This window comes from Quercus suber, unplaced genomic scaffold (genome assembly GCF_002906115.3).
Source record: "Quercus suber isolate HL8 unplaced genomic scaffold, Cork oak 2.0 scaffold_20, whole genome shotgun sequence".
Taxonomy (NCBI): Eukaryota; Viridiplantae; Streptophyta; class Magnoliopsida; order Fagales; family Fagaceae; genus Quercus; species Quercus suber.
Genome location: NW_027069485.1, coordinates 2,047,195 through 2,068,935, shown reverse-complemented (window position 1 = coordinate 2,068,935; position 21,741 = coordinate 2,047,195). Strand labels below are relative to the sequence as shown.

Here is a 21,741-nt window from a genome sequence, read left to right as displayed (position 1 = left end):
AATATGGATTTAAGATTTAAGAGGGCTATTATTGCATGTGTGATAATGTGTATACAATTTTTACTAAAATGATGAGATGACATTTTCTTAGAGAGAGTGTAAACGGTTTTACACTAACATGAAATAGAATGTAAATTTTTTTATTTAATAAAAAAATAATTATAATCACACGCTCTTTATTGTAGACTTATTATATACACCCTACTTAAATTACGTTTCTAAAATAAGATTATAGTTGAACCTTTTACAATTTAAAAAAAAAAAAAAAAAAAAAAAAAAAAAAAAACGATTGTAGAAGGCGGTGCGTAATAACTTTTTGATTTTTGAACACTGATTTTTTATTTTTTTTATTATTTTTTTTTTTTTGATTGATTGAACACTGATTTTTAGAAGACGGTGAAAACTACTTTCCAATGTAGGCCCAACATTCTTAAATCCAACACTTAAGTGTCTCAGTCCCATAAATAAAATAAATCAAACATTTATCTTGGAGGGTCAATTGTGTCATTAGCGGCTGCTGACTTGACTCCTTCTCTTTCTCTTCCGCGGACTCTGTCTTTGTTTTTATGTGTGTGTGTGTGTGTGTTTCCCTCTCACTTTTCTTTCTCTTCAGACAGTAACTGCCATTGTAGAGTCTCTCCGCGAACTTTCTTCTGATTGCTCTACCATTTTCTTTCACGGAACTTCCCTTTCATATCCTTTTTTATAGTGTTCATTTTCTTCCTCATCTTCCCACCAAACCAACACAAGTTCAATGAACCCCAAACATTAATTCTTTTTCTCTGATCAAGTTCCTCTTTTGGTTTTTGAGAGAAACGTTTGCAAAAGGAAAAGAAAACTAGTCCCAGAGGGCAACACAACACCCTTAAACTTTCATCAAGTTTTGTTCAACAATTTGGCCTAATATATAGAAGTGAGTTTTTTGTTTTGTTTTGTTTTGTGTTCTTTTATTTTCTGGATATCAAGGCAACATAAGAACACAACAGTAGAACTTTATTTTGTTTATATTTCCTTATACTTTTCTCAGCAAACAAACAGAAAGTAGAAATCTGGGTGATTTTCTATTTTGGTCCTTTGATACTTTCCATTTCCGGACATGAATATTGATGAAACCTTAGTAGTTCTCGCCAACCGAAAATAAACTTTAATCCGTCTTCTTTTTCAGTACTTTCTTTTTTTATTTCCTCAGTTCAGTATGATTATATTATCAATTCTTTTATTTTAGCGATGTTCATTCTTGTTAGTATCGTTTATTATCCGTTAGGATTTATTCATTTATTTTTATGTGACTTTCCTCTTATGCTTTGTACAATTCCTTTATAATAATAATTAATAGACTAATAGTTCACTTTATAATCTCGACTTATTTTTTTAATAATTTCTGCCGCTGACTGTAGAAATTTGGTCGGTGTAGTAGAAAGTGATTAAGACATGTTACACGTTAAAAGTTTTGAATTTTAGACTTCATGGATTGACTAGTTCATGCTCAATAAATTATATACATGCTGGTCACAAGATTGTTAGCAATTTCATTGTTCTTACACTTTAATCTTGTAGTGTTTTTGTTGTAGAGAATTTCAAATTTGAACTTGTAATTCTGCAGGGCCTCAGTACTAAGTGTGTTCAAATCACAAGTTTGGCTTTTTATGTTGGACATCTAATTGGCTGAAGTTATGGATTCCATGAAACTAAAGCTTGTAAGGTTAGTTTGTTCAAGCCCAAGTTCCAACAATCTCTCCATTAGTCCATTCGTTGCTATGAATTCCTTTGATTTCATTCTAACTTGCTCGTCGACAATTTATCAGCATCTATATGTTGTGTCTCTGAATATATATGCATGTGTGTTATGAATACTATGGTTAATTGGATTATATCTATATGTGCTCAAACAATATAGCACAATCAGTTTTAAACAGGAGGATAGAATGAAATTCATATAAATGGAGCAGTCTAAATGATCAATTGCATATGACCCACTGTAATGCATTCTAGTTTTGTACTAAATGTACAGTCAGCTTGGTGATTCTAGTATTGCAAACCGATGAATTACAGGATTGTTACATGTTTTTCCAATCTTCATTTTTAGTGCAAGGAATGCATACTTAGGGCCTTGTTCTTGTGTTTGTATTTGGAAGAGACAGTAATCTGGACTTATGTTTCTCATCTTCTTTTGTCTCGCCAAGTCATTAGTCATTACCATCCAAATTATTTATTTGAATTTGATGGTATCCAATTAAGTAATCCAACGGCTAATGACACCTTTTTAATGCTGCTTACTATATTTATTCTTACATCCAGGTTTAAAGATTGGAGTTCAGAGAGATCTTCGAGTTCCAATCAGGAATATCCCATTGATGATGGACTTTATCCAAAAAAACCTAGACCAATTGGCAGAATTTTAGGGAGTTTCCAGAGAGGATATGAAAGGGTTTCCGAGAGGATTACAAGTTTGAAAAACCCCTTAAGCACCCATTGCTTAGGTGATTGGCCAAGAAAAGAGTCAGGTCTCAGGAAGACAGTTCTTGATCCACAGAGTAAATTTCTTCAAACGTGGAATAAAATATTTGTGCTCTCTTGCGTGATATCACTGGCCCTGGATCCATTGTTCTTTTACATACCAGTGATGAATGAGGAGGAGAAATGCTTGAAAACAGACCATAAATTGGAAATTATTGCCTGTCTTCTTCGTTCTCTTGGAGATGCTTTTTATGTACTTCATATAATCTTTCAATTCCGCACAGGGTTTATTAGATCTTCTTCTCGAGTATTTGGAAGGGGTGAATTGATTGATGATCCTGTGGCTATAGCTAAAAGATACATATCCACATACTTCATCATTGACATTCTAGCAATTCTTCCATTGCCGCAGGTAAGCATGTGACATTCATTCAATTTGAGGTATCAAAAATTTGGTTTATTTCTAGAAATCTAATGGTTTTTGTGTGTTAATCAAAACATTTAGTTCAGAACCCACTGTGGTCTTAAGTTCACAATTTTATAGGAAAACATTTCTTCCCCAACTTATTACTTTGTGGTCAATGAGGGGAGGTGATTATTTTCAAATGTTTCGCTTCATTTCCATTTACGCTGATGTTACACAACTTAAGGAAATGACAAAAATAAATCTCTCAAGGGAGAATAACCACATGAGGATTGCTATACTTATGCCCTTTGATGTGTCTGGATAGGCTAATGTTTGGTAATTATCAATGGTAGAACTGATTTTTTACTTCAATCTCTGTGAACTCTAGTAATTGGTAACTAGGACACACAATGGAGAAACTTGTAGTAACCATACCTTAAGTTGAGATTTGTGTGAGTTGCATGATGTAAAAGAATGACCTATGTAAGGTCATGTTAGTTTTTACAATTTTGATCTGTTCTTTCTTACTTTGTTCAGATGGCGATTTTTGTTATCATTCCCACAATGAAAACCAAATTTCCATTAGTCATGAAGGAAATGTTGAAGTCTGTAATATTGTCCCAATATGTGCCAAGAATTATGCGGATCTATCCACTATACAAAGAAGTAACAAGAACCTCCGGAATACTGACTGAGTCAGCCTGGGCTGGAGCTGTCTATAATCTTTTTCTCTATATGCTAGCTAGTCATGTAAGTTGATTTGGTAGGTTTTGAATTCTTAACACTATTCGTAGATTTTCTGACCACTAATAAATGTTATATACCAGGTAGTTGGAGCTTTTTGGTACTTATTTGCCCTTGATAGAGAGGAATCGTGCTGGCAAAAACAATGTAATAAGAGTCCTGGTTGTAGAGATGCAGACTATTACTGTGGAAAACACCGAAACAGAACCACAGCAATTCTATATAATGCTTGCCCTTTTAATGACACTGATGATAACAACAATCCAATGGCCTTCGATTTTGGAATATTTCGTGATGTTCTGAAGTCTGGAGTGGTGGTGGACTCAAGAAATTTTTCTGAGAAATTCTTTTACTGCTTTTGGTGGGGTCTGCGTAATCTTAGGTTAGTGAATTCATAATCCTCAAACTATATTATTACTGAATTTCCTTGCAGCCAAATTATTTTGAATGCCATTTGCATAGTTTTCAACTTTAAAATCTAATTCCATAAGTCCACTCAAAGCTTGTCAACTTATAGCAAGACTAACCACATTCTGAGTAAAATCTTTGGAGCTAATGGCATTCTTAATTTGTATGTTTTCTTTTTTCTCAGTTCTCTTGGCCAAAACCTGCAAACAAGCACTTTTGTTGGGGAGATACTCTTTGCTGTCTCCATTTCCGTCTTTGGGTTGATTTTATTCTCGTTACTTATTGGCAATATGCAGGTAATACTTTGATCCTCATTAATTCTCTTTGCAATCTATGTTGTAGCATTATGAGATGATGATGTTAGAACATGTAAGAGTTTGTGCATATCCATCTTATCCTGACCATCCAACTGGTGTTTATAAAAAATTATACTTTTGCTAATTCATCCATAATAAACATGCTTTTTTTAATAAATAAACAACATTCATGATTATTGTATACTTCTGCCCCAATCAATCTCTATATGGTGTATTTCTGCTGTTCTATTTCAACCTGCCAATTGTCATATTGTCAATAGAAGAATGATATTGGTCCATTCTTACCAAGTATAATCACTACTATCTCCAATTAGATTTTTTTTTTTTTTTTGTAGAACCATCCTGGTTCTAGATTTGATGAACTAAGGTTTGATATTATGTTTCTTATGCTGTTATAGAAATATTTGCAATCCACAACAGTGAGAATAGAAGAAATGAGAGTGAAAAGGACTGATGCAGAACGGTGGATGTCACACCGTATGCTACCTGAGAATTTAAGGGAGCGAATTAGACGATATGAGCAATACAAATGGCAAGAAACCAGAGGTGTTGAGGAAGAGAATCTACTTCATAACCTTCCTAAAGACCTCAGGAGGGACATAAAGCACCATCTTTGCTTGGATCTTCTCAAGAGAGTGAGTGTTTTCCTTTATTTTCTTTTTTGGTGCATCTTTTTGTCCAAATTCTAGCTAATTTGTTTACGAAGTCAATTTTATTTTTATCTTTTAGGTGCCAATGTTTGAAAAAATGGACGAACAACTGTTGGACGCGCTGTGTGATCGTCTCAAGCCAGCACTTTACACAGAGAAGAGCTGCATCGTCCGTGAGATGGATCCAGTGGATGAGATGCTCTTTATCATGCGAGGAAACCTAGCCACTATGACTACCAATGGTGGGAGAACTGGGTTCTTTAACACTTTTGATCTTAAAGCTGGTGACTTCTGTGGAGAAGAGCTTCTTACATGGGCCTTGGATCCCCACTCCTCTTCCAATCTCCCCATCTCAACTAGAACAGTGATAGCTCAAACTGAGGTTCAAGCCTTTGCTCTAAAGGCCACTGACTTGAAGTTTGTGGCCTCCCAATTTCGGCGCCTTCATAGCAAGCAGCTCCGGCACGCTTTCAGGCAAGGCCTTAAGCCATTCTATTTAACTTTTTTGTAATTATTGTCATGGCATATAAATGAAGCAAGGTTATACAAACAAGAAACTTGTACAGCAATTGTACAAAAGGACATGGGTGGCCGCACATATAATTTCTTCCCTAATTTAGGGTAAATTACCATAATTATCTCATCAAAATCTACAATGCCACTGTCACATTGGTTTCTATACAATCATGATAGTTTTTCCTTGTTTAGTATTCTCTTCATTCTTAGAATAGAATATTCATGTTAACTTGGAAGAAAAATATAAACACTTAATAAAAAGAAAGCAGTAACAGTTATTACAATTCTGATTTCTTTATTCTTCTTTTTTTAATGTACTGATCCTTCATAATGTAATTGTGCAATTATGACTTTCAGGTTCTACTCCCTACAATGGAGGACATGGGCAGCCTGTTTTATCCAAGTAGCTTGGCGCCGACACTATAAGAGAAAGCTTGACAAGTCTTTGCGAGAAGCAGAAGACAGACTGCAAGATGCTTTAGCAAATGAACCTGGGATGTCACCAAGTCTCGGTGCCACTATTTATGCATCAAGGTTTGCTTCCAATACACTTCGATCCTTGAGACAAAATCGTGCACGTAACCCCAGAGTAGCACAAAGATTGTTACCGCTGTTGCCACAAAAGCCTGCTGAGCCCAATTTTGCTGATGAAGATCATTAAGAGATTGTGTTTCAAGTGATTATTATGTAAGTTTTATTTTTACATACAAGGTTCATATGCAATAGGTTTTTGTATATAGCATGTGTAAAATGTACTCACCAAATTTCTTACTTTACTACTACTATTGTCTTCTTTTTGGTTAACTACTTAGATGATAGAAGTCAGAAGACAATACTTCATTTCATATCTTTTATATAGAAAATGAAAGTCAGACTTTAACAACATTGATTATCCATGCTTTAAATTTCTATTGTTCCCTACAGAATAAAAGAGATGTTAGAGATAAGTATGTGTGTTGAGTCTAAATCTCAGACTGTCAACTCCAAGAGAAGAGACCAATGATTCAATACATTATCAGAATGCTGTTGGTTGAAACTAATAAATGAAGGCATGTTTGCCTCTTTTTCTGTACTTGTAATTTCGCGTTCTTTTGAGTATAGCAAATTATTTCCTTACTGATTTTATTTCTTGGTCATTATTGTGAAGCGTACAGCATATAAAGAAAAAGTTTGTTTATGGCTTATGGAGCCTTTTCTCCCATTCGTCTAATAGCTGATCAGAACCAACAGGTTTATGAAATTTGCATAAACAGATTTTTTTTTTTTTTTTTTTTTTTTTTTTTTTTTTTTTTATGAATATGTTTCAATTTGTTAAAAGCAGCAGAGCCTGTGTGATGTATCTCTATTTTATTTAATTTTTCATGATTGTATTTTTGTTATTAAGAGTTGAATAATTAGATAAAGATAAGATAGATTGTTAGGCTAATCTTTGAATTTAAATGTTACTTTATCTTGAAAAGCCATTTATATATATGGCTTGATGTTGAATAAGACGGCAAGCTGTAAAAATTATTATTGAGTGAGTTTTCATTTTGGAGGTCTAGACTCTCCTGAAGTAGTCCATTTATCAAACTCAGAGGTCTAGGTTCCCTCGAAGCAACCAACAAAACGAACGGTTTCGTATCAGTTTGCAAAGCAGGAACAAGTTACACAAGCGGCTGAACCGGAAACACATCAAAAGAAACTAAGCGAACTCATAGCCACTTAAACATAGGAATATACCAGATATCACAAAAATTTACAAGCACATAATCCAAACCCCTACCAACCAACTACCAAACACAAAAGTTGAATATTTCAAAGACTAGCACACCAAGAAATAGAATGTCTTGTAGAATGTTTAGAGGAAGGGGTTGGTATCAAGGAAGTCAATTTTGTACTAAAGGTCATTTCTATTTGGACAAGGAAACATAATATTTCAAGTACTAGTTGATACTCATTTACTGTTTCGGGGTTACTAGTATTTATATATTTATGTGTGTGTGTGTATTTTATATATATATATATATATTTATATATAATTGTATGTATATATGTACTTGTGGAGGGACGAGGATCCAAAGCAGATAATAAAATAGGCAAAGGCATTTCCGAGAAGGGGAAGTTCACAAGGTACCCTTGGAAATGACCCATTTAACTAATAAGGAGTTCAGAATGTTGCAGTTGATGAGGGTGCCAAGAGCTCATACTTAACCTTAGGAGGCCGAGAATCAGGAATGAAGGGAACACGGTGCAATCTCGGGGGTGACAAAGGTAACTTGGTATTAAACAAGGAAGAGAAGAAAAATGAAGGATAAGGCAACCATCCTCTCCACATTAAATGCACTACAACCACTTAGCTAGCCACATTAATGGGAAAATTACTATGAACAGTTAGTGACCCAAAAAGGGGGGTCTTGCATTCCATGGAATCCTATATAGCCTAGGAAAGCACATGGGAATGTGTTTATAAGGAATGACCTCCTTTCAATGTGTAGAGGCCTTTTCCTAGCGCAACTTGGGGAAGAACAAAATCGTGAGGGGTATAGGTCTCAAAGCGGACAATATCTACACAGTTGGGGCGAGGTCGTTACAGATGGTATCAGAGCCATGCCCTAGCCAAAAGTGTGGATCCCACACGCAAGGACACGTGTGCTCGTAAGGGAGGTGGATTATAGTGACCCAAAAATGGGGGGTCTTGCATTCCATGGAATCCCATATCGGCTAGAGAAGCACATGAGAATGTGTTTATAAGGAATAACCTCCTTTCAATGTGTAGAGGCCTTTTCCCCAGCGCAACTTGGGAAAGAACAAAACCGTGAGGGGTATGGGTCCCAAAGCGGACAATATCTACACAGTTGGGGCAGGGTCGTTAGAAACAGTATTCCCCCCAGCTCATATTATGGTATAAAAACCTTCTAGTAAGGTCTTGATGGGACAAGTACCAAGAAAGTCTGATCATGACCCTCCAAATGTAAGATCCAGATGCATCCTTGCTAAGTTATATAAAGCCAAGAAACACTTGGATCAAGGGCGGATTTAGTTTGGAGAGAAGAAAAAGATAGAAAAATCATCCAATTGTAATACCATCCTCGGATTAAACCCGAGGATGAACACTTAGCCATTTCTAAACTCTATTCAATTGAATATTAATCACTACACACATAGTTTTGATTGGATTTTCATCTTTTGTCTTGTAATGGGTACTTAAAAGGCGACCTTGCATCCCATTTCTATAAATTCATTGTGTGAGCAAATAGTTACTGGATTAAGATATTACCATCAAATCTCTGTTTTGCTCTTTGCCTCGTCACAGTACTTATTTTTTATATCTTTATTTACATATTATTTAAAATCCACATATTTTATAAACTTAATATTAGTCTAAATATATTATCCAAATATATTAATTTAAATAACATGTTGTATAAATATATAGTATTGTATCATTTATCTTTTATTTTGGTTTTTAAAATATGAATAAAGTTGATATTTCACCTTCATTTGGAATGAGGGAAATGAATAGGAAAGAAAAGAAAGGATATTTAAGAGGTATTCCTTATATATATATATATATATATTTTTTTTTTTTTTTTTACTTTAAACGATAGATTTAAGAGATATTCTAAGTATTCAATTGTTTGGAAGTTTAGTAGGAATGAATGAAATAGTTACGAGGGAATGTTCATCATATTTCATTCACTTCTAAGCATTCCTCCCACAAATGAAAGGTGCACTTATTTCTTTAATGAAATAGTGATGGAATATCAAATTTATCTCTATCTATATCATATCATATATCATATTTCAAACTCTTTCAACTTTTCAAAAGAATTTCAGCAAGTTTTTTACATTTCTCAACCAATTTGTTGGATTCATTGAGCTTAGCAATCAAATCATCTTTTTCACAAATGACCTTGCTCAAATTATTTTGAAACTTTTTAACTTCTTTCTTCAAGAGTTTGTCAACAACACCCATAGATTCAAGTAACATGTCATCACAATTATGAGTATTAACACTCATAGAGACATTATCACAAACACATGGCATGTTATATTCATCACCAACCAAATCATACAAAAAGGCATACAAAGCACAATCCATGGCAAATAGACACAAGGGGTCAAGGATCACACTTAGGTATTTAAACCAAAACAAGTGTACCGCTCTGATACCAATTGAAAGCTCGAAAATGTGTTGAAAATACAAGAGCAATTTAGACCCCCAATTAAAATTACGGCTCGATAGATTTTACACTAACTTAATACTAAATGCGGAATAGTGTAAATGCGAGCGGATGAACAAAAAAACTACTCTAATCCATAAACTAAGCAACATAACAGTATAATGGAATATAAAAGAGTAGGGAAGAAGGATGCAAACACAGAAAACACCGAGACGTGTTTTCGAAGAGGAAACCGAAGAACTCGGCGAAAAACCTCTCCGCCGCCCTCCAAGCAGAAATCGATCCACTAGACAATCAATTGGGATACATGGATTAGCAAGAGACCCTCCAAGCCTAATCTACCCGATGTACCTAAGCCCTCCAAACTCCTACTCCAACAAGGCTTTTCGAAACCTTGTCTTGCCTTAGTTCTCCGGATCCCGCAACAAGCTCCATGTTATATCTGCCATCGTCGGCTTTTTCCAATGCTTCCCATCAGCTCCAAAACACTCTCTACACTCTGAATAGGTGTGGGTTGTGTTTGGGTACAAATCTCCTCTCAAGCTATGATAATGGGAGAGGGATAGAGAAGAGACTACAATGATTTCTCACTAAGGATGAGTAGCTCTCTCTCAAAATATGGGTGTGTGTGTTTTCGAAAACCGCTCTAGAGTTTTTCTCTCTGAATAGTCTCACCAACATTTGTGGGTAATGTGGGTATAAATAGTGTAGACACAGAAGGTGTGAATCAAATTGGACAGGCTGGCAGAACAAAATGCCTCGCGGGTGTCTCGCGGGAAGGCCTTACCCGCGAGATACTCCCGAGTTACAGCTATCTCCACCTGGCCTGACTCTTTACATTCCAGCATGTGCAGGGCACATGTTTCACTTCGCTGGAAGCTAGGTCGTGACATACCTGCGAGAAATCTTCAGCCTCCAAATGCTTGAGTCTTCACATTCTCTCTCTATCACACAACCCTTACAATGAAATCCCACAATAAATACAGGGTATAAATGATTGAATAAAATTACAATCAAATTTGTCACGGAATAAAAGCCAACAAAATACATAGTTGTAAATAACAACTTTACAATATCTTTTATATAGAAAATGAAAGTCACACTGATGCAGGAAAACCTAGGCTTCCCACCTAGATTAGTCCTACTGTATAACCTTAGGCTTCCCACCTAAGGTGTTTGGAATTACCACCAAACAATTTAATAAAAATAATCTCAATAATAATAACAATCTGTAAAAAAGTCCAAAACAAACCATTTGGAGCTTTATATATAGCTTCTAGGAATCACAAAGAGAAAGATAAACTCTCCTAAAAAAATCCTAAACAATCTCAAATACTAATACAATAATCCTAACAATCTCAAATACTAATCCAATACTAAAGATAAACTCAAATAAAAATAATATAAATGATAAAGATAATCTCCACAGATATGCTATCATGTGGTGTCCGCACCAACTCCCCTGGGGTGGGAGAAACTCGACCCCGTTGAGTAAAGCTCATAAGGATCAAGTGACATCAAAATAAACTCCATCAGGCCACAAGCTCACTAGGTCAGCATGACACCTCCGTCGACGCTCATATGTGTAGGTGATAGGAGGTAGAGACGAAGTGGTAGCAAGTGAATCCAAGTAAGCCTCCAAAAGAGCAGGATCAAGCTGCTGCAACTCCTCTCTGGTGATCCATGTACAATCAGAATCAGGCCCTCCTCACCAACGAACCAAGAAGCGTTGAACTATTCCATCCCTAGTGAAAAAAGACTGCTCGTCCAAAATAACATCAATAATATCTTTATGTGCCTTTTGGAAACAAGATGGTGTAGGGCTAGGGACAGGGTTAGCCAAAGAAGAAGAGGGAGGATCATCAAAATGGTCATAGGGAACAACTGCTGGACCTTTAAAAGCAATTAAATCAGCAATATTAAAAGTTAAACTAATACCATAATCTGAAGGTATATCAATCACATAAGCATTAGGTCCAAGTTTCTTTAATACCTTGAATGGGCCAGCACTGCGAGCCTGCAGTTTCTTAACGGTTCCTGAAGGATACCGTTCAGGCCTGATACGAATCATAACATAATCTCCTACATTAAAGTCTAAATGACGTCGATGTAAATCAGCCTGAGTCTTATACTTAAGATTACTAGCATGAATTTGTTTGTTGATCTCTTTATGCAACTCATGCATGTGACTAGCAAACTCTACTGCAGACATAGAAACTCTATCATGCGAGGACATTGGGAGAAGATCTAAAGGTCTCCTAGGTGTATAACCATGGACAACTTCAAATGGGCTCATACCTATGGACCTATTGATTGAGTTATTGTATGCAAATTGGGCTACAGGGAGTATAGATTCCCAAGTCTTACCATTCTCACCTATGAGACACCCAAAAGATTTCCTAGACTCCTATTGACAACCTCAGTTTGACCATCAGTTTGAGGATGGTATGCGGTGGAGAATTTCAACTTTGTTCCCATCATGTGCCAAAGGGTCTTTCAAAAATAGCTCATGAATTTAACATCTCTATCTGACACAATTGTTTTAGGTAACCCATACAACTTAACAATCTCATCAAAGAAAATCTTGGCTACCTTGGATGCATCAGAATTCTTAGAGCATGGAAGAAAATGAGCCATCTTAGAGAACCGATCTACCACTACAAGGATGGAATCAAACTTCCTAAGGGTACGGGGGAGACCTAGTATAAAGTTCATGCTAATATCCTCCCAAGGACGGTGTGGAACTGGTAGAGGAGTGTAAAGGCCAGTATTTTGCTTGCAATGCTTAGCCAATTGACATTGACGACATTGACCAATTATCTTAGTAACATCCCTCTTAAGACTTGGCCAATAGAACTGCCTCTCTACCTCTTCAATTGTCTTATCACGTCCAAAATGTCCTGAAAGTCCTCCCGCATGCACTTCCCAAACCAAAAAGTCTCTAACTGATGTGCGGGGAATACAAAACTTATTGGCTTTAAACAAGTAGCCATCTCGGAGGATAAAATCATCAACAACCTGAAGATGCTTAGTCCTAAGTGTAGTGTACACTTCTCCAAAATCTAGGCAAGATTCATACTCCTCTTGCAACTTCTCAAACCCTATGACTTTTGTGCTCATCACAGAAAGTAAGGTGACTCGGCGACTCAAAGCGTCAGCTACCTTATTCTCAACACCAGATTTATGTCTCAAAACAAAAGAAAATCTTTGCAAAAACTCAACCCAAGGAACATGTCTAGCATGTAATTTCTTTTGGGAATTGATGTGGCAGAGAGCATCATGATCAGAGTAAATGACAAACTCATGGGGTGTCAAATAATGGCTCCAATATCTTAAAGCTTGTACCACAGCATAGAGTTCTTTGTCATATATTGAATACTTCTTCTTAGCCTCATTTAGTTTCTTGCTAAAGTAAGCTATAGGGTGATAATCTTGGCTAAGAACTCCTCTTATGCCTACACCAGACGAATCACATTCCACTTCAAAGACCTTATCAAAGTTTGGTAGGCGCATCACTGGTGCTTCTGTCATCTTCTTCTTGATTTCTTTAAATGCTTTACCAGCAGCATTTGACCATTGGAATTCGCCTTGCTTCATACAATCAGTAATTGGTGCCATGATTGTACTAAATCCACGTATGAAGCGGCGATAGAAAGTTGCAAGCCCTTAAAAACTGCGAACCTCATGAATGTTCTTGGGTTCAGGCCAATCCACTATGGCCTTAACCTTTTGTGGGTCAGCAGAAACTCCTTTGGACAAGACCACAAAACCTAAGAAAATGACACTATCAATGAAGAAAGAGCATTTCTTTAGGTTGGCATACAAGTTTTCTCTCCTCAAAGTGGAACAAACTTGTTTAAGATGGTCCAAATGTTGCTCCTTTGATTTACTATAAATAAGGATGTCATCAAAGTACACTACCACAAATTCCCATGAAAGGCCTTAGTACTTGTGTCATCATTCTCATAAAAGTACTAGGAGCATTAGATAACCCAAAGGGCATCATAAGCCACTCATATAGACCATCCTTTGTCTTAAAAGCAGTCTTCCATTCATCACCTGGGCGGATCCTAATCTGATGGTATCCACTTTTCAAATCAATCTTTGAAAAGATTGTGGCTCCTGACATCATATCAAACATATCATCTAACCTAGAGATAGGAAAACGATACTTCATAGTAATCTTATTGATTGCACGACTATCCACACAAATTCTCCAAGAACCATCTTTCTTTGGGGTCAAAAGTGTAGGAATTGCACATGGGCTTAAACTTTCACGCACGAATCCTTTGTGCAAGAGCTCCTCCACTTGTCTAACTATTTCATCATGTTGAAGAGGGCTCATTCTATAGTAGGGCAAATTTGGGAGTGTTGCTCCGAGGACAAGATCTATGGCGTGTTGAATATCACGTATGGGAGACAACTGATTTGGAAGCTCCTTAGGGAAAACATCTTGGAACTCTTGAAGTACTGACCGTACTTCTTTTCTTGGTTCTTCAAAGTTATCTAGTGCAGCTTCCTTAACAACCAAAGTAAAGATGATGGAGTCTTGATTGACAGTTCTTTCAAGTTCTTTTAGACTGATGAGGTTCATACTTTGCTTTTTGCGCTCTTCTCTAGCCTTACTTGCACTAATAAACTTAGTTTTGACTGGGTTAAGCTTAATCCTTTGTCCATTGTGCATGAAGGAACAAGAGTTCGAGCAACCATAAAGAGTGACATCTAAATCATAGAACCCTGGTCGTCCCAAAATTATGTGTCCTACATCCATTGGAATCACATCACACGAAATCTGAGCCTTGTATAAGAGGATATGAATAGGAACAAGACACCTATCCTTAATGGTGATAGATGAATCATCTACCCAAGAAACCTTATAGGGCTTAGGATGGGCAACTAACTTCAAACCTAGGAGGGAGACAAGTTTAGAAGAAACTGCATTAATGCAACTTTCACTATTAATGATAACCTTGCAATTTGTGGTTCCACACTTGACAAAGGTTTTGAAGATAGTATTTCTTTTCCAATCATCACTTTCTTTGGATTGTGCTAGAGTACACCTAACAACACTTATTATAGGAGTACCCTCATTGAGATTATCAAAAGATGGTAGAGCTCTAATGCAAGCTAATTGGGTGGAATCATCCTCTCCTATTTCTACAATGTCTTCAATGTTAGGCTCATAGACTACTTCTTCTACCTCTTCCTCTCCATCCAATTCTTCAATCAACAAAGTTTTATTAGGACATTAGGCAGCCATATAACCAAAGCCTTGACATTTAAAGCACTGGATTCTAGAATTTGGCCTAAATGTCTCTCTAACTACACTCTTCCCTTTGTCTTCTAGGCGCAAGGGCCTATTGTTGGGATTAGGTCTAGTTTGAGGAACTTGTTGGTATCTACCCTGAGGATTCTCTTCTATGTGCAAGGGTCTATTGTTGGGATAAGGCCTATTTTGGGTACCTTGGAGGTATCTACCTTGGGGACCATCAAAATTGTTATGAGGTAACATGCGATTGTCAAATCTCCTTCCAACTTGGGGCCTAGGGATCAGCTCTAAATCTTGCAGTAAGGTATAAGCATCATCAAGAGTTGAGATCTGTCGGGCCACCAATTCTCTTTGAAGATCATAATTGAGACCTTTCCTAAATCTACTCAAGGTAATTGGCTCATCTTCAGTGGCATTGCTACGTATCCTGTACTCTTCAAATTGTTCTACGTACTTAGTAGTAGACCTATTGTCTTGTCTCAAATCATGCCATTGATCCAACAAGTTACCTAGATGAGAGATTAGGAAGTACTTTTCATTGAGCTTGGCCTTCATTTCTTCCCAAAGAGTTATGGGTGGTTAGCAGGTCTTACAAAGGTGGTTGACAACACTATCCCAATGGAGTTTAGCTCTTCCTACAAGTTTCATTTTGGCAAACCTAACCTTTCTATCCTCATATAAGTCATACCACTCAAAGAAATGCTCCATCTCTAGCACCCAATCATTGTAGACCTGGGGGTTCCTAACACCATCAAAGGTAGGGGCCTCTACTTTGATATGCTGAGCTAAGTTGTCTTCATTGTCTCTATGGTCTTGCCTAGGGTGAAGGCCATTTCTATTATTATTTCTTCCATTATGTGCATTAACCTCTTCATACCTAGCCTCTAAGTGGCCTAAACGAGCAGTAAGCTCTGCAATGGCTTGTCTTAGTTCATCTTGGGGAGAAGGATCCATGTTTAGGTGGGATTGGGGACTAGACTGGGATTCAAAACTAGATTCTGATTTGGAAGTAGACTGCTCTTCAAAACTAGTTACTAGACGACCACTACGCAAATGCATGCAAAGAGATCAACAAACTAATTCTAGCAAGTGAATAGTAAGGATAAAACTCAAGTTAAATTATATGTGAAGAGAATTCATGAATTCCACAGGTTGTTGCATTCAAGCAGTACTAGCTTCAACAAGAATTAAATTAAAAGGACTTAATTGTTGCAATGTGATTAGGCTAGTTCAACTACTAATACTGAGAATTAATTACTTTAAAGATCTTTTTTTTTTTTTTTTTTTTTTTTTGTTAGGCTAAAATAAAATGCTGAAAGAAAATAAACCAGCAGCTAAAATAATAAATTCATGTGAAAGTTTAAGCAAAACAAAGGGCAAAGGCAATAGCATGTAACTGAAGGTAAAATTGAGGCACAAAGTAGATATATTGATATTAAATCTGAAAGTGCATTTCAATTCATTAAGTTAGGAAAGTCCACACCTTGGTTGGGTTGACTTAGCAACTTGGGCCTCACTGGACAGTGGGTCAGCTACTAACAATGGAAAGTTGGGCCTCACGTGTAGTGTAGTGAAAGTGGAAAGATTGGCTTGTTGGTCTTCACATGGAGTGTACTGGACCTTCTTGAGGCTTCTGCTTGAACTGACTCATATATTTTTTTTTTATAAATATAATACAATAAAGAAAGAACTAAAATATAAAGCTAAAGTCTGCCAAGTTCAAAAAACTAAACAACGAAACCAGAGAAACTAAAAAAAACAAAGGAAACTAAAAGAGAAAAAGCGACGGCATGAAAATCTTTGGAGTTGACGGCGAAAAGGAGGCTAGGCTCGTCGGCGATGACTGTCAGCGGCACTCTGAAGGTAGAGATCGGAGCTAGTGAATCAAATCTCAAAATCCGTGAAGCGGCATGGTAGGAGTGATGGTGACGGCGTGTCAGCGACGGTTATTGGAGATGCTTTTGGCGGCGGGTTGTGCGACGACGTCATTCCGTTGGTGGGATCGACGGGTTGTGCGAAGATGTCAACTATCTTGTTCTTGATCTGGCTGTTTAAAGTTGTGGATCTGAATTTTTTTTTTTTTTTGGTTCTTTGTTACTAATCTGGTGGTATTNTTTTTTTTTTGGTGGTGGTCCTAAAGTCGGGCACGAATTTGGTTTACCGGTTTCTCTGTTGGTTTTGGGATGAAGAATTCGTGTGGATAAGCAGGGTATATGGCACGGATTGGTTTAGGTTCGGGTTTGCAGATCTCGTGAGGTAGGAAATTGGGTTGCTTTGGTTTGCAAATCTCGTGGGGTAAGTATTTGAGTAATGGCATGTCTGGGGGTTGATTTGTTTTCTGATGGTGAATATGGTTGTGGTTTTGTCAGTCGTGAATTTGGGTTGCTGAAAGGGTTGATCGGGTTGGGCTCTGATACCAAGTTGATGCTGGACAACCTAGGCTTCCCACCTAGATTAGTCCTACCGAAGAACCTTAGGCTTCCCACCTAAGGTGTTTGGAATCACTACCAAACAAATACGCAAATAATCTCGATAAAAATAATAATAATCTGTCCCCTACAAAAGGAACCATCTGGAGCTTTATATACAGCTTTCAGGAATCATAATGATAAAGATAAACTCTCCTAAACAAATCCTAAACAATCTCAAACACTAATATTATAATCCTAAACAATCTCAAATACTAGTCCAATACTAAAGATAAACCCAAATAAAGATAACATAAATGATAAGGATAATCTCCACAGGTGTGCCATCATGTGGTGTCCGCACCAGGAATACCCCATCTGCAGAAGATCAAACTGTTCTTAATTATATTCTTAAAGTTCCCTTTTGCTATTACACTAGACCTTATGATGCAGCACAAGTAGGAAATAGGAGACAAAAGAGAAATAAAAGTAACAAAAGAACAAATCCTAAACTTCACAACCTAGAATTGCCAGCAAACCCTAGGCATCACCACCTAAAGAGTAAGGGCATTAGGCATCACCACCAAATAGAGAAAACAAGGGGGGGACATTTCTCAACTCATAAGAATTAATCTTATTCAAACTCATTTTTCTTCACCATATGAAAAGCATCTAATCAAATTCCTAAAAAATATGATGCAAGAACCAAGATTTTATTTTTTTAATTTGCAATTAATTTTGTTTTTGCATTGGAATTTTGAATTTGGTTATTAATATAGACAATTCTAGGGATTTGATTAGATGATTTCCACATTATTATAATCCCTAAAACTATTTAACTAGCACTTCTATAAGGGTGAAAGACAGATGAATTTGAATAAAGATTAATTGTTATGAGTTGAGAATGTCTCCTCCCTTGATTTCTCTATTTGGTGGTGTTTCTGTATTTGGTGGTGATGCCAAGATGCCTAGGATTTGCAGGCAAGGTCTAGGTGGTGAAGCCTAGAGTTTGTTCTATTGTTCCTTTTATTCTTCTTTTATTTCCTACTAGCTTTTTAAGCCGCACTATGTGCGGGAACCTTTTTATTTACATTTATTAGAAAAGAATTTTTTTAATAATATTTAAATACACTTTTCCACGTACTAACACCCAACACATATCTCCATTTACAAATCTAATTACAAACACCATAGGCAGATACCAAAAACTAATTTAACCCAAATCTAATACAAATACTCAAAACAAAATTTATTTTAAACCCATTAAAACCAAATCTAACTCAAATATCTAAATCTAAAACAATCCAACCAAGTGCATTTGAAGATGCTAATTCAACATCAGCTCATTTCATATCTCAGTTGTTCTTTTTGTTCTTGCTCCCTTCCAATCGGTCAAATATCATTTCCCCTTTTTATTTTCCGCCTATCATGTCCCTTTTGTGAGGAATAAATATAGACCTTTGTAGATTCCGTTCAGCCCCAACATTTATATACTGCACAAAGTAAATGTATCTTAGAAGCTTGATAAGAAACTATTAAAAAAAAAAAAAATCATAAATGCATATAAACCACAAATTTTCTCATTAATTTTAGACACATATTCTCCATACTTTATCCATTCAATAGATGGTTATGTATGAGAAGACAATGAACTTAAGATAAGACACTCATTTATGTTTTTTGTAGGTATACTATCTATCAAATACAATGAAAGAGAAAGCAAAGCAAAAAACCAATTCTAGAGAATCAAACAACATTGATTATGAAGCATATAACATGGGAAAAAATTAATTATGAAAAAATATGTAAAATCCTTTAATTATAGGTATAGAATCTAAGAATTATAAAGAATTTCTATTAGTATGGTACTACAATTTTCACTTATTGCTTAAACCTACTACTATCATAATCTAATAATATAAACATGATATGATAAAACTTCTAAGATAACTCTATAAAATAGCTAAACAAAATCATAATATCATAAAATTTTTAGTAATAAGTTAGTCTCGTTCCTCTTCAAAGATTTTTCTTATTCATAGGATTCTAATCACACCATNGTATTAAACAAGGAAGAGAAGAAAAAGGAAGGACAAGGCAGCCGTCCCCTCTGCATTAAATGCATTGCAACTACTTAATTAATGGAAAAATGACCATGAACAGTGTTCCCCCCAGCTTATATTTTGGTGTAAAAACCTTCTAGTAAGTTCTTGATAGGACAAGTATCAAAAAAGTCTAATCATGACCCTCCAAATGTAAGATCTAGATGCATCCTTGCTAAGTTATATAAAGTCAAGAAGCACCTGGATCAAGGGCAGATCTAGTTTGGAGAGAAGAAAAAGAGAGAAAAATCATCCAATTGTAATACCATCCTCGGATTAAACCCAAGGATGAACACTTAGCCATTTCTAAACTCTATTCAATTGAATATTAATCACTACACATGTAGTTTTGATCGGATTTTCATCTTTTGTCTTGTAATGGGTACTTAAAGGGTGACCCTACATCCCATATCTATAAATTCATTATGTGAGCGAATAGTAACTGGATTAAGATATTACCATCAAATCTCTGTTTCACTCATTGCCCTGTCACAGTACTTATATTTTATATCTTTATGTACATATTATTTAAAATTCACATATTTTATAAACTTAATATTAGTCTAAATATATTATCCAAATATATTAACTTAAATAACATGTTGTATAAATATATAGTACTGTATCATTTATCTTTCATTTTGGTTTTTAAAATATGAATAAAGTTGATATTTCACCTTTATTTGGAACAAGGGAAATGAATAGAAAAAAAAAGGATATTTAAAAGTTTTTTTTTTTTTTTTTTGACTCTAAACGATAGATTTAAGAGATATTCTAAGTATTCAATTGTTTGGAAGTTTAGTAGGAATAAATGAGAGATGCACTTATTCCCTTAATGAAATAGTGATGGAATACCAAATTTATCTTTATTTTTATAAACAGTGAATGGTATTGTAATAATATATATATATATATATATATATTTTTTTTTTTCATTTCCACTAGTTCTTTTATAAACTCCCAAACACACCATTTTATTTTATTCTTTTCCCCATCCTAAACAAATTGTAGAGTAATAACACAAGTACTTGATACCTCTAAATTAAGAGTGGTATAGGACGATTAAGAATTTTATAATTCAATTGACACTTCATAGTATTGTAAAACAAAGACATGTTCAAATCCCTCTAACTATCGAATTACAAAAAATTATATATATATATATATAGAGAGAGAGAGAGAGAGAGAGAGAGAGAGAGTGTGTGTGTGTGTTTGTTTAAGCCAAAATTTTAAGTTGGCATGTTTCGTTTGGACATATGTAATTTCTCGTAGCTTATTGCTAAATATAGTCTATATATATATATAACAGAAGTCTCTACAGCTCTTACAATTTTCCATGTCAGCAGAATATTTAAATAAAATTATCATTTTATTTAAATAAAATTATTTTTATTTAATCCAAACTTAACAATGAGTGAAACTCCAACTCTCTCACAAGTCCAAATTAAATTAAAACTCATCATTACTTTTAAACAAAATTATTTTTGTTTAATCCAAACTTAATAAGGATTGAAACTTTATCTTTCTAACAAATCCAACTTAAACTCAAACGTTGATAATTTATCTCTAAATTTGCGAGGTTAATCATGAACACTATAAAAGCAATGTAAACTCTAATATATATATATATATATTTTAAAGCTAAGTAGAGGTATGAGTTCTTCTTATTTATTTTCTTCTCATCGACTTTGTTAAAAAAATTATTTATTTTATGGTTTTTCATTTTTTTTTAAATTGTACATGAACCACCAAACTCTCTTTAACCGTTTTTTTATAAGATAAAAAAGATTGCAATAATTGAAATTATTCTTTTCAATGTAACCCATCTTTTTTTTATATTTCTCTATTATTTAGTCATATATATTTTGTTTTATTTCAATAATTTCTAAGCAATGAATTATCTGATTCTTTAATTTTTTTTGGTCTTTCAGAAGTTTTAATATCTGTTTTTTTTTTTAGTTTTTTTTTTGTGGTATCTAAAATTGTTTGACAAATTTTTTGTAAGCCATTACACATCCAAACAATGACTTCTTCATCAAATTGTAACACAAATTTAAGTCATACGAGAATAAATCATGCAATGGTGTAATTTCTTAATCAATTTAAGTTTTTATAAAATTATTTTAGTTTAACTTACAAACACGTAAATTTCCGTGCATAGCATGAGTTAACGAATAATTTTTAATGCTTCTAAACTTTTTTTTTTTTAAATTGTTAAACTTAAAAAAGAAGAACACAAAAAAATGATGAAAAAGTAAAAAGTAACCCACGATAATTTCCCAACATTTTTAAATTAAC

General features: G+C 35.1%; 1 protein-coding gene across 1 annotated transcript; it reads left to right on the top strand.

The window, feature by feature from the left end:
- Positions 1–565: 565 nt before the first annotated feature.
- On the top strand, positions 566–6,185 carry LOC111986488 (cyclic nucleotide-gated ion channel 1). The gene is made up of 9 exons (XM_024018124.2): positions 566–913; positions 1,604–1,702; positions 2,299–2,869; positions 3,401–3,613; positions 3,691–3,989; positions 4,200–4,311; positions 4,731–4,967; positions 5,062–5,456; positions 5,856–6,185. The coding sequence occupies exons 2-9, from the start codon at positions 1,674–1,676 to the stop codon at positions 6,157–6,159; spliced, it is 2,160 nt and encodes a 719-aa protein (XP_023873892.1). The 5' UTR covers positions 566–913; positions 1,604–1,673; the 3' UTR covers positions 6,160–6,185.
- The last annotated feature ends 15,556 nt before the right edge of the window (positions 6,186–21,741 follow it).

Bases quoted from the DNA above. Each gene is read 5' to 3' on its own strand.
- LOC111986488 (XM_024018124.2), top strand. From the start codon at position 1,674: ATGGATTCCATGAAACTAAAGCTTGTAAG. The intron at 3,990-4,199 runs GTTAGTGAATTC...CTTTTTTCTCAG, and splicing joins TGGGGTCTGCGTAATCTTAG to TTCTCTTGGCCAAAACCTGC. The intron at 4,968-5,061 runs GTGAGTGTTTTC...TTTATCTTTTAG, and splicing joins GCTTGGATCTTCTCAAGAGA to GTGCCAATGTTTGAAAAAAT.